Consider the following 17,394-nt stretch of genomic DNA (forward strand, 5'->3'; position numbering starts at 1 on the left):
GTCAGACCTTTTTATATTTCCCCATTCTGTGATAGACAAAAGACTACCTTTGGTCTTCTGGGTACACAAATCTCTTGGTCAGCTAGACCAGTTAGCCTAGATGTTTAGAAGTCTTTGGGAAAAGAAGAAACTATGATTCCGAAATTCTTCTTCCCAAGATTCAAAATTAGGTCCCTTTAAAAATGCTTTGGACACATGATCTCACTTGATTTTTACACACCAAATATTCTTGTTATATATGTCTTTAATAATTTCTAGATTAGGTAGTGAAATATAATTGCTTTCTTAATGATTTAAAATCTTGGGGCATCTGGGTGGCTCAGCTGTTAAGCATCTGCCTTCGGCTCAGGTCATGATCCCAGGGTCCCGGGATTGAGCCCCACATTGGGCTCCCTGCTTGGCAGGAGGCCTGCTTCTCCCTCTCCCACTGCCTGCTTGTGTTCCCTCTCTCACTGTGTCTCTGTCAAATAAATAAATAAAATCTTTAATAAAATAAAATAAAATAAAATCTTTAGAAAATACAATATTGTTTGAAACAACAGGTATAAAACATCTTAAATGTGTTAGTTCTCTTGTTCTTTCTGAATTCCTAGAAAATCAAATATACTCTGGAGTGTGTGTTTGTAGAGAGAGAGAGAGGAAGGCATGCTTATTTCACCATAGACACATGTCTTCTCTAAAAAGTTTTAAAACTTTAAAATTTAAATTGATAAAATATGAAAGGAAATATCCAAATTGATGAGGCTCTGTGAAAATAAAAATTCAATAGCATTTTATTTGCTTCAACATTGCAGATGTTCTTCATTCCTTTGTGCTCCTTTGTGGATCTCAACAGGTGAACTATTAAAGAGATTACGATCAGTGACTTCAGTGGCTATGAATTTGTTTCAGTTTTAAATATCAAACACCTGGGTCATTTTCCTCTCAATTCAGATCTTTAATTTCTACCATAACTCCAGTAAAAATAAAGACCAAGCCCTCAAAATGGCTCGAATAAATCATATTTCAAGCCAGTGTGGATTTGAATAAATTTTTCAAAGACTTTGAGATTGACATTATAATGTTTTGATAGTTAAGACTTTTGTAATTGACTGACTCCATTAAAGCTGACATCTCATAGTCAAAATCAACTTTTTTCAGCTTCTAATCAAAATAGAGTTAGGTAAGAAAACAGGTTTATTTCTTTTTCTGATGTTCTGGTTCTATTTAATGAATGAAACCTAATGGCTACCATTTGCCCTTAGATAACATTTCTTTATTTACTTTTCAGAAATATTCTTTCAGGCATTTATATAAGCCTCTTGCTCCTTTTTGGTATTTTAGGGAGGTTTGGTAAGTGATACCCATTCTGTTTCCTAAATTTTATAGACAAGTGATACCAGGGGTCAAATATTATGATTATCTTATGAAGGACTGTGGGACAACACTCTTACATTGAAACCTACACAGACAATGAGTTTTGTTTTATAGATGTGACTCCCACTGCCTTCATAGAATATACTGCCACAGTTTGTAATTAGTCCTTCAAGTAGTTTCCCAAGCCAATACATGAAACCATGAAATGGAAGATAGCCATTCTCATTTTTTACAGGCTTATCCTTTTAAACAACACATTCGCCACTTCCCATTTCCCACTGTTTCAAACGACAGGAGGGCTCTGCTTGACTCTCAGTAATTTCTCCCTAAATAAGATGCTATTGAGAAGAGTGATCTTTTTTTCTCCACTTGCAAAGAATATTACACACTATCCACACTATAAATGACATTTTAAAATACTGTTCAATGCTCAGAGGTCTATGAGCGATAAATAATTTTTTAAACAATAAATTATGTTGTTTTATTTATTCTAAACAAAAAATACACATGGTTCTATTTCACCATTTCAGTGATCTAATTAGTGACTGCCAGGTGTGAGTGATACGGTAAACTATGTGATGGGAATATTAGAGTTGCCAGCATACATTCATGAGGATAACATATCAATCTTAGCATAATAAAGAAAGAAAGCATTCTACTGTAACTAAGATAAATATTTCTTTTTTCATGTGTTTGTGGATGTAAAGACTTCACATTTTTTAAAGTTTGAGCTCTGAGTTCTCCACTTCATTTTCAACATTTAATTAGGTGAATTCCAAGAACGAATGAGTGGAAACATTTATGCATTGTTTTCAAACATTTCCTGTAGCTTTCTAGAATGTTATATTTGTCTCTGATACATTTTCAAATTTCAGAGGAAACACCCGTTTCTACTTATTTTCAAGGTCAGCACTAAGGTTATGTTTTTGAAATAACGTCTGGAGTGAAACTCAGAAGATGAAAAAACAAAATGGCAGATACTTCATTCCAGAGTATTCATTGTTCAAAATTCTCGGTTTCAGAGTCTCATCACTGAGCTTGTATACACAAAGCTCTTTGTCTGAATTCTAGTCACAAGGGGTCTTTGGCCAAAGCAGCAGGAAAGGGCTTTGCTTTCACATTCCAGCAAAGTTTATAATCTTTCTAATATCAGTATTAACCAGTGAAAATAAGTATAAAACTAGCAAGAGAAATATATCCAGTAATCTCTCATCCATGAGGCTCTTTGTTGCTAGGGTGTTAGAATTTTTTAGGGATTGGGTGTAAGACTGTTACTTCACATACTATTATCTGATCCAGTCATTCCCCTTTGGAATTTATACAAAAGAAATGAAAGCATATGTCCATGCAAAGACTTGTACATGAACATTTATAGCAGCTTTATTTGTAATAACCAAATGCTAGAAACAATATAAATGTCCACTACCGGGTGAACGAATAAACAAACATTGCTATATCCATACAGTAGAATACTACCCAGCAATAACAAGAATGAACTGTTGAACACTAAAATATAGAAAAATCTTGAGGTGCCTGGGTGGCTCAGTCAGTTGCGCATCTGCCTTTGGCTCAGGTCATGATCCTGGGGTCCTGGGATTGAGCCCTGCATTGGGCTCCCTGCTCAGCGGGGAGTCTGCTTGTCCCTCTTCCTATACCCCTCCCCCCAATTCATGTGCTTGCTCTCTCACAAATAAATAAATAAAATCTTTAAAAATAAAATAAAATATAGACAAACCTTAAAATAATTATTCTGAGTGCGTAAGCCAGACCAAAAAGAGGTACATACCGTATGATTTCATTTATATAACATTTTTTTAAATGCAAACTAATCTATAGTGATAAAAAGATCAGTGGTTGCCTAGGGATGGGTGGTACAATAGGGGCAGGATGGAGTGACAAGAGATACAAGAAAATCTTTGAGGGTGACAGATATGTTCTTACCTTGACTGTGGTGATGATTACAGATGTCATAACTTATCAGATGGGTATGCTTTAAATAAGTTCAGTGTATTCTATGCCAATTATGCCTCAACAAAATTTAAATAAACTGTCACTTCATTTTCCTGGGCTTTACCTACTTCTACTGAAGCCATCTAGTGAGTTCGACTCCTACTTCTCACTGGAAATTCCTTAGTGGAAAAAGAATAAAGGTGTTTTATCTTAGAGTCTCAATTACTGTTACAGACAGAAGAAAGGATTGTGTGTTCTGTTTTCCTCCAGAAGAACTTCCAGGACTTGACTATTTCTCAGCTCTAGGATGCTTCTCAGACTCAAAGCACCTCCCTTCTTTTTCTCTGCAGGGAAAAAGTGTCACCCAGTGTCACCCAAGGACACTGCCTGCTTTTGTCTCCTCTTTATAGCTGCAATTACACAATTTGACTCTAGAATGACTGGCAGGAGAAGAGAATTTTTTCTCTTTGGGCCTTTGCATAGAGTGCTTATTATAGCAGTAATAGTACTGCTTTATTGGTCACTAATATGGTTAAATGAAGCCATGTGTACTTTATGTTTCCATTTGTTTAGTTAAAACAAAAAATACATACTTAACTTATTGTTTAAAAAATTATCTATTGCCCATTGGCCTGTGAGGCTTAGAGAAATGCACTCAGCCTAGCACCTGGAACATAATAAGCATTCTGTAAGGCTACCTATATTATTAAGATTAGTATTGATGTTAGTATATTCACAAAATAAGCAGTTAAACCCTTTACCTTTTAACATTTTATTGTGATGTGAAGATAAGAAAAATTACAAATATAAGGAAATTGTAAAAGTCTGAGAATCATACAAAAGTCTACAGTAGTCCTGAGTCCATTCTCCTTCAGACATTTATTTGTAAAGTTGGGGCTCACCAAAATGCCTCTGTCCTTCTGAGCACTCTGTAGGGTAAGGGTACACCCAGGACCTACAATCAAAGGAAAACTACAGGTGCCCTCTTTGGCAAAGGAGCCATTCCTTTCCTAAGAACCTCCAGGCTGGGTGATTTCCATTCTCCTGGGTCTCCATTCAGCATACTATAGGTATTCCTTATTTTATTTAAACCTCATGACAGTCCTGTGAAGTAATTAATATGCCTGATTTCACATGAAGAAACAGTCTCAGAGAACTTATATAAAGCTACATAAAGCTAAAGACAGAGAGGTCATTCAAACCCTGGTCTCCCTATTTCTAAAGCCCCAGAATTTCCCATTATAGTATACTGCCTTTGGCCATCTTGTCACAGATGGACCCTTAATATCTATTTCTTTGTTTTAGGGAAAATTCTAAAAGAGGCTGATGGAATATTTTGACTAACATGTATCAGTAAATAAAAATATTAGCAGTTAATATTTATTGATATATTCTAAGCACAACAGCCATCTGAGGTAACTATCACTCTTTCCATTTTACAGATGAGGAAACAGAGACAGAAAAACCAGGTAACTTGTCAAGGTTGCATGGCTGGGATATCAGCCTTGTTCCTAAAGCCTAGAGCCTTAACTACCACACAATACTGCTTGTGCTGGATAGTTTCATTTTGCCCCTCCAGATCCATTCTCTACCCTTGTCTGTTAGGCTCTGTGCCCTGGGACACTGACTTTGATGAACTACTTCAATAAGGCTCCTTGGTCTCTCAGCTTCCAGTTAGACTGAGGAAAATTAAAAGGCACCTGGAAATGAAAAGCCATCAGGAATTGAAAGGGATGAAGAAAGTGGGGATGGATATTTGTTCCTCTGGCTCCAACCCTCCAGGGCTGCAATCTGCCTACCACATGCCATCACCACTCATGAGCCCTCACCCTTGGTCTCCCTGGGTGCTGGCCCAAGCTCTCTCTTCCATTGTTGCTGGACTCTTGGTGCTTCAGCATCCTCTGTTGGCTGCCCTTAGCCCTGCCCACATCTTGCTAAACTGTAATTCATTAAACTCTCTTTGCCCCTGTTGAGTGAGCTATCTATCCATTTTCTGCCCAGACGACTGCTGACACCCTGCCTCTGTAATAGATGGCATCATTTTTGTATCATTCCTTAGAGTAAAAATTCTGGGATGACCTCCCCTCTTCCTTTGATGTTGTAAGAAAATTGATAATAAGATCCCAGAGCGTGCAGACTTTAGCAGCTGTTGGGACAGTTTTGCCCAGGAGGGAGGAGGGTCTGGACCCGAGGTTCCTAATGTCCTGGACTTTTACCTCTCTGCCACTTATTCAAAGAAAGAAAAAGGTATTTCAGTGTCTTTTCAGCCCCTGATAAAGTAGAGGGTAGTAAATTTATATTTTAAAAAAGATTTATGTGTATATATTTTAGAGAGAAAGAAAGAGAGGAGGGGCAGAGGGAGAGTGAAAATCCCAAGCAGGCTCCACATCCAGTTTGGAGCCCAACATGGGGCTCAAACTCATGACCCTGAGATCATGACCTGAGCAAAACCAAGAGTCAGAGGCCTAACCCAGGTGCCACCCAGGTGCCCCAAGGATAGTAAATTTACATCAAATGCCCAAGTCTATTGCTAAGAGATAGAAAGGACAGGGGGAAATGGGATCTGCAGTTTTGTTACTTGAAAAAATATACATTAAAAAAACAAACAGGTAATATTTTTTCAAAGTCTTATTATGTGCTAGTAGTACTACTGAAACTTCCCAATTTGCTTAATCTTCTGTGGTTTGTGCTATTATTTATCCTGTCTTATCAATGAAGAAACTAAAGCAGAGAGGAGGTAAATAACTTACCCAGGATCATGAATCTAGTGAGTGGTAGAACTGTGTTCAAACTCAGAGAGTCTGGCATTAGACACCCCCTGTCTACTCTCACCAGTCATGGCCGCAGTTAGGATCCTGAGGAACAGAAGGTGTGTTCTGGTTTCCAATGAGCCCCATGGTCCTCCTTGAGTGAAGTCTCTGGCTGTTTGAGTTGCTGGGGTTGCCTTCCTTAAGCTTATAGTGTCATTATATCTCCTCTCCTACCTCTAGGCTCCGTGAAGACAGAGACAGCATCTTGTTGGCCTTTGCTGTCCCCACTGATTAGTGTGGTGACTAGCGTCAAATACAGCAAATATTCACTGAACAAATTAAGGAGGCTGAAATTTCTAACTTTCCTGACAAAACTACAACCTCTTAAAGGGTTAATATCCAAAATATATGAAGAACTTATATGACTTAACACTAAAACTTAACACTAAAACAACTAATCTAATTAAAGAATGGGCAGAGGACCAGAACAGAAAATTTTCCAAAGAAAATATGCAGATGGCCAAGGGGTACATAAAAAAGTCTCAACATCACTAATCACAGGGAAAAGCAAATCAAAACCACAGTGAGTTATCACTTCATACCAGTCAGAATGCCTAGTACCCCAAAGACAAGAAATAGCAAGTGTTGGGAAGGATGTGAAGAAAAAAGAACCCTCGTGCACTGTTGGTGGGAATACAAACTGGTGCAGCCACTCTGGAAAACAGTATGGAGGTTCCTCAAAAAATTAAAAACAGAAATACCCTATGATCCAGTAATCTCACTACTGGTCCCAAAGAAAATAAAAACACTAACAAAAAATTATATGTACCCCTATGTTTATTGCAACATTATTTACAAAAGCCAAGGTATAGAAACAACCCAGGTGTCTATCATATATATATATATATATTATATATTTTTTATATGTATAAAATATACATATATATTTTCCCAGCCATAAAAAAAGAATGAGATCTTGTCATTTGCAACAGCATGGATGGATCTTGAGGGCATAATACTAAGTGAAGTAAGTCAGAGAAAAACAAATACCATATGATTTCACTTATATATAGAATCTAAAAAAACAAACAAAACCAGACTCTTAAACACAGAGAACAAACTGGTAGTTGCCAGATGGGAGGTGGGTGGGGGGAATGGGTAAAATAGATAAAGGGAATTAAGAGGTTCAAACTTCCAGGTATAAAATAAGTAAGTCACAGAGAAGAAAAGCACAGCATAGAGCATATAGTCAATAATACTGAAATAATATTGCATGGTTATAGATGATAACTATACTCATCGTGGTGAGCACTGAAAAATGCATAGAATTGTCAAATCACTATGTTGTAACCTGAAACTAATATAACATTGTATGCTAATTTAAATGTTAATTTTTAAAAAATGCATCTTCTGATGAAAACAGAAGTGGAAATCACAGGCAGGGACTTATGGTGGCTAAGAGGACTATCTCAGGAGAAAGACTGAATATGTCCCCTAAATTCAAACACTTAGCAGCAATTTAACCTCGAGCAAGATGCTCTGCCTCCCTAGGCTTCAGTTCCCTAATCTGTGAAATGGGGCTTATGATCATGCTGTCTTCCTTACAGGCTATGGTAAAGATTAAATGAAATAAAATTAAAGTCTTTTTTGTTAAAGATTTTACTTATTTATTTGAGAGAGAGAGAAAGAGTGAGCACAAGCAAGGGGAGTGGCAGGCAGAGGGAGAGAGAGAAGCAGACTCCCCACTGAGCAGGGAGTCCAACACAGGGCTCGGTCCCAGGACCCTGGGACCATGACCTGAGCGGAAGGCAGTCGCTTAACCAACTGAGCCACTCAGGTGCCCCAAAATTAAAGTCCTGTCAAATGGCCATATTAAGCACTCAATCATTCTAAGTTGATACTAGTATTATTTTCTTAATCACAGGGTGATTGCTGAGAAAAGGAAGGAATTGTGGGAGCCTTCCATGTTTAATAGAGAATGAGGGTAGAACAGAATGTGCCTGTGCCAAACAGAGAAACGCAGAGACCGCTCCCAAAGAAAGCACTAAGTGTTCATAAGGAACACTGGCATTAAAACATCCTACACCACAGACTTGCAAGTTACATGATAAGACAGTCATTAATATTTATTGAGAGGGTTCCTGGGTGGCTCAGTTGGCTAAGCAACTGCCTTCGGCAGAGCAGGGGAGCCTGCTTCTCCCTCTCCCTCTGCCTGCCACTCCCCATGCTTGTGCGCTCTCTCTCTCTCTCTCTGAGTCAAATAAATAAATAAAATTTAAAAAAAAGATTTATTGAGAGACTTCTAAATATCATCACTTAGCTCCTTTAAAAAAATAGAAATTATTTGACAATTATTCCTTTATTTAATAAAACTTCCTTCTGATATAATACAGTCCACTATGCAGCATTACTTACAAGTGGGAAATAACACCAATCCATAGGGCTAGGATATCCAGGTAGAAAGTTTTTTTGGGGGGGAATAGGGGAGATGGAAGGGGAATGTTTGAAGACATGAGTTGGGAGAGGTAGGGAGAAAGAATGGGGAAACTCAGAACAAGTAAATTATCCAATTAACAATGCATCTTTTGTGTTAGCTTCTTTGATGCAAAAATACAACATCTGCGGGTAACTTTGAGATTTCAAAGTTGGATTTTTCTTATACCTAAGGAAGCATTAACTAGCTCCATTAACAATAACTCAGTTTACAAAGAAATGGAGGAGTAAGGCTTTTAGTTCCTTTTCCAACTTCAAAGGTGAATTGTTTAAGTACATCCTTGAGATGTGTCGTAACTTGTGTTTCCAAAATGTAATACCATACAATGATTTATAGACCACTGATGCCCAGCCAAATAATTTCTTCACTTTGGTTTCTTTTATGTTAAATAAAGATGAAAGATACTCTATTTAATTATTATTTTTTTAAAAAGCGGGAAGAAAGAGGAAACCTCAAGTTATCTCAAGAGAGAGCTGATACAAAATATACCCCGCTAGGAAACTGATGAACTAGGTTAAGAGGATAAGATGCAATTACCTTTAAAAATAGATGAAAAATCACTCTTGAGTAAAATGAAAGGACTCAGCTATGTGTGGCTTCCCTGCAGTTCTCATCTCTGTTAAGTAGCTCTCATTATAGCATCTATTTTTCCTAGAGTTTATAATGTTTATATAATAGGAGAATTTTGAGCAATGAGGAAAGAGAAATGGCTAAACTATATGCTAAAAATTTTGCAAATCCAATTTTAACACTGTCATTCTGGTTTCTGTTAATAAAATCTTCCACCATCATGGCTCTCTTTAAGAGAAACATTGGCTTATACTGTTTCCAGTAACCCCTTAAAATATCCTTTCTCACACAGGAAACAAGAAAATCATCTCTCCATTCTTTTCCCATTTGAGTAAATTTATTTCCTAGAAACAGCTAGCCATCTGGTTTCTAACAAACAACATAGTGGCACAATTTCTCCACTTTGAAAGCAAAATAACATCATAATGACGATTATAAAAATACTAGTTAACATTTATTGGGCACTTACCCTGCACCAGACCTCGCTTGAAACATTTTACATGCATTATCTCATTTAATCTTCTAAAGACTTTCCAAAATGGATAATTCTATTATCCCCATTTTACAAATTAGGAAACTGGAGCTAACAGAAACCATGTCACAAAGGAATTCTTATCAGATAGGATGCATTTATCTTTAGGTAACTAAATGCTCAACTCTAACTGGTGTAGGCAAAAACGTCATTTCCTTAATTCTGGAGGCTTAGCAGTAGGATAGGATTTGAGTGTTTACTTAATCCAAACCCCCCTTATATTTATTTACTCCTCAGAACTGTAAGAAGATTGGCTGCGTCAGGTCTGGGATTCACATCAATACAGGATAATACCTAGAAGAGCATTCTTCCAAGATGCCCCTAGCTAAATTCCTCTTGAGTCTCAGTGGCCCAAAGATGACCTTTCTTGAACCAAATGGTGAAGGGGTTGGAATTGCCATAATTGACAGCTAAATTAAAGCTCATTCCTGCTGGCATTGAACTCCAATTTCTAAAAATGGACAATTTCAGGAATGCTTCTCTCTAGTCCTAGTCTACTTAAGCTAAATTCTACTTAAGCTAAATTCTACTTAAGCTAAATAAAAGTACCAAAAAGAAGAAAGAACTGCGGCAGACATGTCTCAAACACTGTTTTAGAAAATATCAATATTTTCTTAGTATATAAGTTATTGATTTTATTACCATAAAAGTTTTTAGTTAACTATATAGTTACAGCTTTTACTTTCATTTTTTTAAAGATTATTTATTTATTTGAGAGAGAAAGAAAGAGAGAGAGAGAGAGAGACTGATTAAGAGAACTAGTGGGAGGAGGGGTAGAGAGAGAAGCAGACTCCCCACGAGCAGGGAGCCCGATGTGGGGTTTGATCCCATCATGACCTGAGCCAAAGGCAGACACTTAACTGACTGAGCCACCCAGGCACCCACAGCTTTTTACTTTTAATCTTAGATATCAAATGTCATTAGAATTTTGCTCAATAACTTTTTCATATTCTACTTCAGTGAACCGTCATACCTTGTGTTACCAGTTATCCAAAAGTTGTGCATCAGAAATACAATGAATCGTGGATCACTACATCAAAAACTAATGATGTGGGCGCCTGGGTGGCTCAATCGGTTGAGCGACTGCCTTCGGCTCAGGTCATGATCCCGGAGTCCTGGGATCGAGCCCCACGTCAGGCTCCCGGCTTGGCGGGGAGCCTGCTTCTCCCTCTGAACCTCTCCCCTCTCATGCTGTTTCTCTCTCTCTCTCTCTCAAATAAATAAATAAAAAAAAAATCTTTAAAGAAAAAAAAACTAATGATGTATTGTATGGTGACTAACATAACATAATAAAATAAAATAAAAAAAAAAAGAAATACAAATTGACCTTCCTAAACAACAAGAACTACAAAAATTTCCAATTCCCACTGAATGAATTTTAAGTACATTTATGCTTAAATCTAAGTAACATGTCAGTATAGAGTAATATAATCCAGAAACTAATAAACTAATACTATATAAATCTATGCTTCCCCACATTGCTTTAATGCCTTTATTGACCTGTGGACTAGGAAAAAAAAAAACAAAAACAAAACCTCTTTGCAAACTGTTTTTGAAATCAAATCTGTCACAATTAGGTTGGCCTAACTAATACCTTGGTAAGGTAGTTAGTAATAAAGTAGACCCACTTTATCAAACTGACCTCATTAACTTGTTTTTTGTCCAGGTGGAACACTTGACCAGAACTTGTAGAGGCAATTTCTTCATAGACTTTATATCCAATATGGCCCCTGTCATCACAATCTCCAGTGAGCACAAATACCACCTATGATTTTTTTAAAAAAAGGAAGACAATTTAAAGGGTTTTCAGAAATCAATATGTATTTATTGAGTACCTATTACATGTTAATATGCTACTAGTAAAGTGGAATATATACATCATACATATATAATATACATACACATATACATTTATAAATGTATATAATACCATACATACATTATATATATATATACATATACACACATATATATATATTTCTCCCTATAACCATGCACTTTGCAAAAGATTTTGAAAAGAACATGTCTAAACTAGCCTACTGGTCTCAAAAAAGGGTGAGAAACCTGTAAGGCAGAGCCAAGTCACCCTAGAGATCAGCCTAGATAAGTCAAACCCAAACTCTCCCCAGACACACAAGTGAGCAAGTCTCACCTAGATCAACAGAGTCCTGTAAATATGTGAGAAATAAATGCTTATTGTTTTAAGCCATCGAGAGGTAGAACTGTTTATTATATAGCAATAGCTAACTGATACAATAAATAACTCTGACTCAAACAAGATTCCACATAGGAGGTGACATTTGAGACATAGGTCTATGTTTTTGTCAGTTAAAAAAATAAGATGGTGAGAAGAACCTTCATTAATCCCCAATCATTTTCTCTCTGTATTAAAAAACAAGGTATTAATATGTACAAATATTACATATAGATTTAATGTTTAAATTAAATGACACATACATATTGGAATACATATATAGAGATTAATAGTTGTAATTATTGACATTTGCTACACAAAGTATAGTTAAAGAGGAGAGGCAACCTCTCACATGCCATATAGGTATACCTTGTTTTATAGCACTTTGTTTATTGTGCTTCACAGATACTGTGTTCTTTACAAATTAGAGGTTTGTGGCAACCCTGCGTTGAGCAAATCTATCAGCACCATTTTTCCAACAGCATTTGCTCACTTCACGTCTCTGTGTCACATTCTGGTAATTTCTGCAATATTTCAAACTTTTTCATTATTCGTATCTTTGCTATGGTGATTCGTGATCAGTGAGAATGACTTGCTGAAAGCTCAGATGATGGTTACCATTGTTTAGCAATAAAGTATTTTTTAAGTAAGGTGTCTATATTGGTTTTGTAAGACATGATAATACTTCACCCTTAAGAGAGTACAATATAGTGTAAACATAACTTGTATGTACACTGGGAAGCCAAAAAATTCATTTGATTTTATTGTGATATCTGCTTTATTGTGGTGGTCAGAACTGCACCCACAATATCTCCAAGGTATGCCTAAATTCCTTCCAGCTGCATTCAGATGGAAAATCTGGGGGCTGATTCCTACTTACTTGTGACTGTTTCTGTTGGATAAGCTGGAGCACCTCATGAGTGAGCTGATAATCCTTGGACCGTGCATCAGTGAAAACATAGATGAAAGAGCCAGGAAGAGAAATTTCCAAGGCAATTTTTATAGCTCCAATACTCATTTCTGGACAATCACCACCACCCTGTTGAGGAGCAGAGAAAAAAGAATGCAATTATTTCATCAACAGAAAAGAAAGGAATATTTTAGTTATGACAAGTTGCTTTAGAAACTCTAGAACTAAAAAAGTTCTCTTCACATTTATTTTCTATCAGTTTGCCACTGAATTCATCACTTTGCTTATCAGGAGATGGAAGATAGAAAAATGTGTATTCGGACCTGTACCTCTGAAACAAATAATACATTATATGTTAAAAAAAAAAGAAGATGGTAGGAAGGGAAAAATGAAGGGGGGAATTGGAGGGGGAGACGAACCATGAGAGACTATGGACTCTGAGAAACAAACTGAGGGTTCTAGAGGGGAGGGGGTGAGGGGATGGGTTAGCCTGGTGATGGGTATTAAAGAGGGCACGTTCTGCATGGAGCACTGGGTGTTATATGCAAACAGTGAATCATGGAACACTACATCAAAAACTAATGATGTAATGTATGGTGATTAACATAACATAATAAAATAAAATTTAAAAAAAGAAAAATGTATATTTATGGATAAATTATAAATTCATCCCACATACACAAAATAATAGAAATTGTTATATACTTTTCACCTAATTAAATGTTGATTCACTATCCCATTCCCTCACATGACTATTTCATACATACCTCTTTTCTTATCCCTTTTTTGATGACCTTGTTTTTACTGTACTGAGAGTGCAATCAGAGGAGAACTTCCATGAACTCTCACCACGATATCTATTAACCTAGCCACATGCCCTGCCTTTACAGTGAAGGAATCATTTGGGCATAGCTAAGACTAACTACTCACATGTACCTAATCAAAAACACAGCTCCTGTGGCTATTCCCTCTCTCTACTCCATTGCCAACATTCCTCTTTTACTGGATCATTCCCACCTGCAAACAAACATACTGGTATATCTCTCAAACCTCATTTTTGCTCAAATGTTACCTATCAGAGAAGCCTCCCATGACCACCTTATATAAAATACACACTCTTTGTCACTCTTTCCATTCTGCTTCATTTTTCCTACTAACACATGATATCTGTGTTTTATTTCCTACTTGAATAGGCTCGATATATTTTCCTAAACAATAATAGTCCGCATCCTAGGAAGAATTCTTCTCACATTTGTTTCTTTCAAAATTATATGGATTTATAGATAAAAGTTTAAGTATGCTATATTTACAGTTTTATATTTTTTAAATTTAGGATTATATCCTCCTTCTGTTCCATGTCATCAATGGTCTTCAAAATCATAGGTTCTAATGATTGCATAATATTCTGCCTATATCCCATAATTTAGTTAACCATTTCTCTACTATTGATTATGCTCTTTCAAATTTTCCTCTATTATTAAATATATAAATACAAATATATATATCTATATCTCTATATATGTATATATAAAATGTCTGATTACTTCTTTAGCATAGATATCAATAACTACAGGGCCAAGGAAATGGACTTTCAACCAGTATGTTTTGAGCAATCAATAACCACTAAACACCCTGCTAGGATTTAGACATACAAAGATGAATAATAAGCTAAAGTATCTTGTCCTTAAGGAATTCATGGTCTAGAAAAGACAATCAAATAAAAAGCAAGAGAGCTTGGGGTTATAGGGGGGCCTTATGGTTCTATAGTCCACCAGAATTCAGTAAGTAAGAGCTCTTTTTTAAAAAGAAAGTAATTACTTGATGAAAGGGATAAGGTTTTTTCTTTAAACTCTGGAGATTCTACTTGATTCTCCTACTGGGGCTTTTCCCAGGCTTCAAACAGTCTCAGATTGTGATACAATATCCTGAACAGCGTAGATATAATCAGGGTCAAAAGAGCCAGGCATTTGAACTGCAGTTTGGACAAACTGGAGAATCTTTTCTTGCTTTGGATCTCACTCAAAACTTACAGGCTGGGAGTACCATTTATTAAATGAGTTGGAACAGAGCCCCGTTTGTTATAAAATGCTTCTAAAATTGAGACACCCATGAAATATTATGTCACTTTCTTAATGGTGGGGGACTGAACACTGTAGTAACCTGATCTTCACTTCTGAGAAGATGTCAGCTGAAGACTCCCAGAAAGTTTAATCACTTAACAGTCCTTTCTATCTTTGCAGAACTTATCACCTATCCACCATTACTTATGTGTATGTTTATGACATTTACTTTAGCAGATAATACTGTTCTCAAAAACTTGTATACTTGTATCTTCAGACTGTACTTACCTTCCAAATTCTAATTTTACATCTTTTAAAGATTTATTTGGGGGGGCAGTGTGCAGAGCCCCATTTGGGGCTTGAGCCCACAACCCATGAGATCATGACCTGAGCCAAAACCAAGAGCCAGATGTTCAACTGACTGAGCCACCCAGGCACCCCCAATTTTACATTTTCAATTGCTTGTTAAACATCTACTGCTAGGATGCATGGGTGGCTCAGTCAGTTAAGCGTCTGGCTTCAGCTCAGGTCATGATCCCAGGGTTCTGGGATCGAGCCCCATGTTGGGCTCCCTACTCAATGGGGAGTCTGCTTCTCCCTCTGCCTCTGCCCCTTTCCCCCTACTCATGTGCTCTCTCTCTCTCTCTCTCAAATAAATAAAATCTTAACAAAAAAAATCTCCTAGATGTTCTATGGGTCTCCACAATTCCACGGGTCTAAAATAGAACTCATTATATTTTCCCCAAACATGTCTTCCCTATTTTTGTTAATCGAACTACCTGCCTCCATATTCAGGTTCAAACCTAAGTCATCTTGACTCCTCCCTCTTCCTTCACCTAATCAGTGGTCAAACTATTTCCATCATGAATCAGTCCCCTCCCTTCCTCCTTACTTCCTACAATTCACTCTTCTTATCATTGATTTTGTTACAAGTATAGCCTCCAATCTAACCTTCCACTCTGCCTACCACCAAACTTTATTTTTCCTGCAGTAAGAGCTGTGTGTAACATGTTCCTACTTAAAATCTTTCACTACTTGCGTTGGATCAAATTCTCTTTCTAGTTTCTTATCTCCTACTGCTCCCTCTTCATAAATTGCTTCCTTTAGGTAAGACTACTTCCTGTTCTTTAAATATGCGCCTTTCTTTACACTGTAATACCTTTAGTACTTTCATTCATCTTTCCACTGCTCCATTTCCATCATCAACACTCCTCATCAATATATGCATGGCTAGGGGTGCCCAGGTGGCTCGGTCAGTTAAGCCTCTACCTTCAGCTCAGGTCATGATCCTGGGATAGAGACCCGCACTGGGCTCCCGGCTCTGCAAGGAGTCTGCTTCTCCCTCTCCCCCTCCCATTGCTCATGCTCTTTCTCTCAAATTAATAAATAAAATCTAAAAAAAAAAGTATGCATGGCTAAATTCTCCCATTTTCTATAAGCTCATTGATGGCAGTAACTATGCTTTGCCGAGTCCTTAAGTCCTGAGTTCATAACATTTGCTGGCATATAGTAATCACTGAGTAAATATTCGACAAATTGAACTATTTTTCTTCTAAGGTTGAGATGATATGCCTTCCCCTCTTTAAAATTTTCTCTTTTTTTCCAGTCAAAAATACTTCTTCACTCTTCGGATTTACTTCAACAAGCTTTACATTTCAATGATATAGCACATTTTCCTCTGCATAATAGTTATTTAGGGGGATTGTCGTGTGCTAAAAATGTCCTTAAATAAGCATTTATGTGCTAGGAAGGTGGGAAACAGCTACTGGGCACATTAATAACTTTAATATATTACATAGGAATAATTCTTACTTGAAGCCAACTTTGCACATCTGTAATGAATATTCTGGACTGCTCAAAAAACTAGATTCCTATTGTATTTTCAGAAGCTTAAACAAAAACATTCCTCAACTGTACTTGACATCATGCACCTGAATGTGAATCACAATATAAAATTTACCCATTCCACAAGTCTTCTTTCTATGGGCCAAAAATCAGAACAGCTAAGAAATCTCCAGGGATACACACTAGGAATGACAAGAATGATAAACCTTGTCCAGTTAGTAAAGGACAGTCTTTGAGCCACTTGACTTGTGTTCAAATTAACTCTAAGAAGACCTAGGGATGCCTTAGTTCATATCAAAACATTACCCAGGAGTAGACTCTAGAGACCATTAGAATCCTTGGAAGTTACTCCAAATGAATTAATCCCAATGAGATCCCTCCATATCTTCAGACTCATACTAAAACTTGAACGTAGCTTTAAAAAACTCATGTGTTGAAATGGAACCTCTAAACCTTTAATTAAGTACTTTTTCACCCTATAAGTTTGAATAGAGAAGTTTAAGACCACATCTTAATAAAACCTATAGGGTCAACAACATTTTCTATAAATATTGGAACCACCTTATTCTCCTGAAAACAGCACCTCTGTGAAACACAGAACCTCATATATAGTAAGCTTAACACTGGTTAATACCCAAAGGAAATGGCAAGATTTCATTCCTTTTGATGGCTGCATAATATTCCAGTGTGTGTGTGTGTGTGTGTGTGTGTGTGTGTGTGTGTGTGTGTGTGT

General features: G+C 36.8%; 1 protein-coding gene across 1 annotated transcript in view; it reads right to left on the reverse strand.

Moving 5' to 3' along the window:
* The window catches only part of HMCN1 (hemicentin 1), a 489,046-nt gene that overhangs the window by 328,840 nt on the left and 142,812 nt on the right, over nucleotides 1–17,394 (reverse strand). Inside the window, exons 3-4 of the mRNA XM_025877925.2 lie at nucleotides 12,727–12,885; nucleotides 11,295–11,417 (exon numbers count right to left, since the gene is read on the reverse strand). Coding sequence (XP_025733710.1) covers nucleotides 11,295–11,417; nucleotides 12,727–12,885 — 282 coding nt within the window. The remainder of the gene's footprint in view (nucleotides 1–11,294; nucleotides 11,418–12,726; nucleotides 12,886–17,394) is intronic.

The sequence above is a fragment of the Callorhinus ursinus genome, unplaced genomic scaffold (assembly GCF_003265705.2).
Source record: "Callorhinus ursinus isolate GAN/ISIS: 27379988/994484 unplaced genomic scaffold, GSC_fseal_2.0 scaffold13, whole genome shotgun sequence".
Taxonomy (NCBI): Eukaryota; Metazoa; Chordata; class Mammalia; order Carnivora; family Otariidae; genus Callorhinus; species Callorhinus ursinus.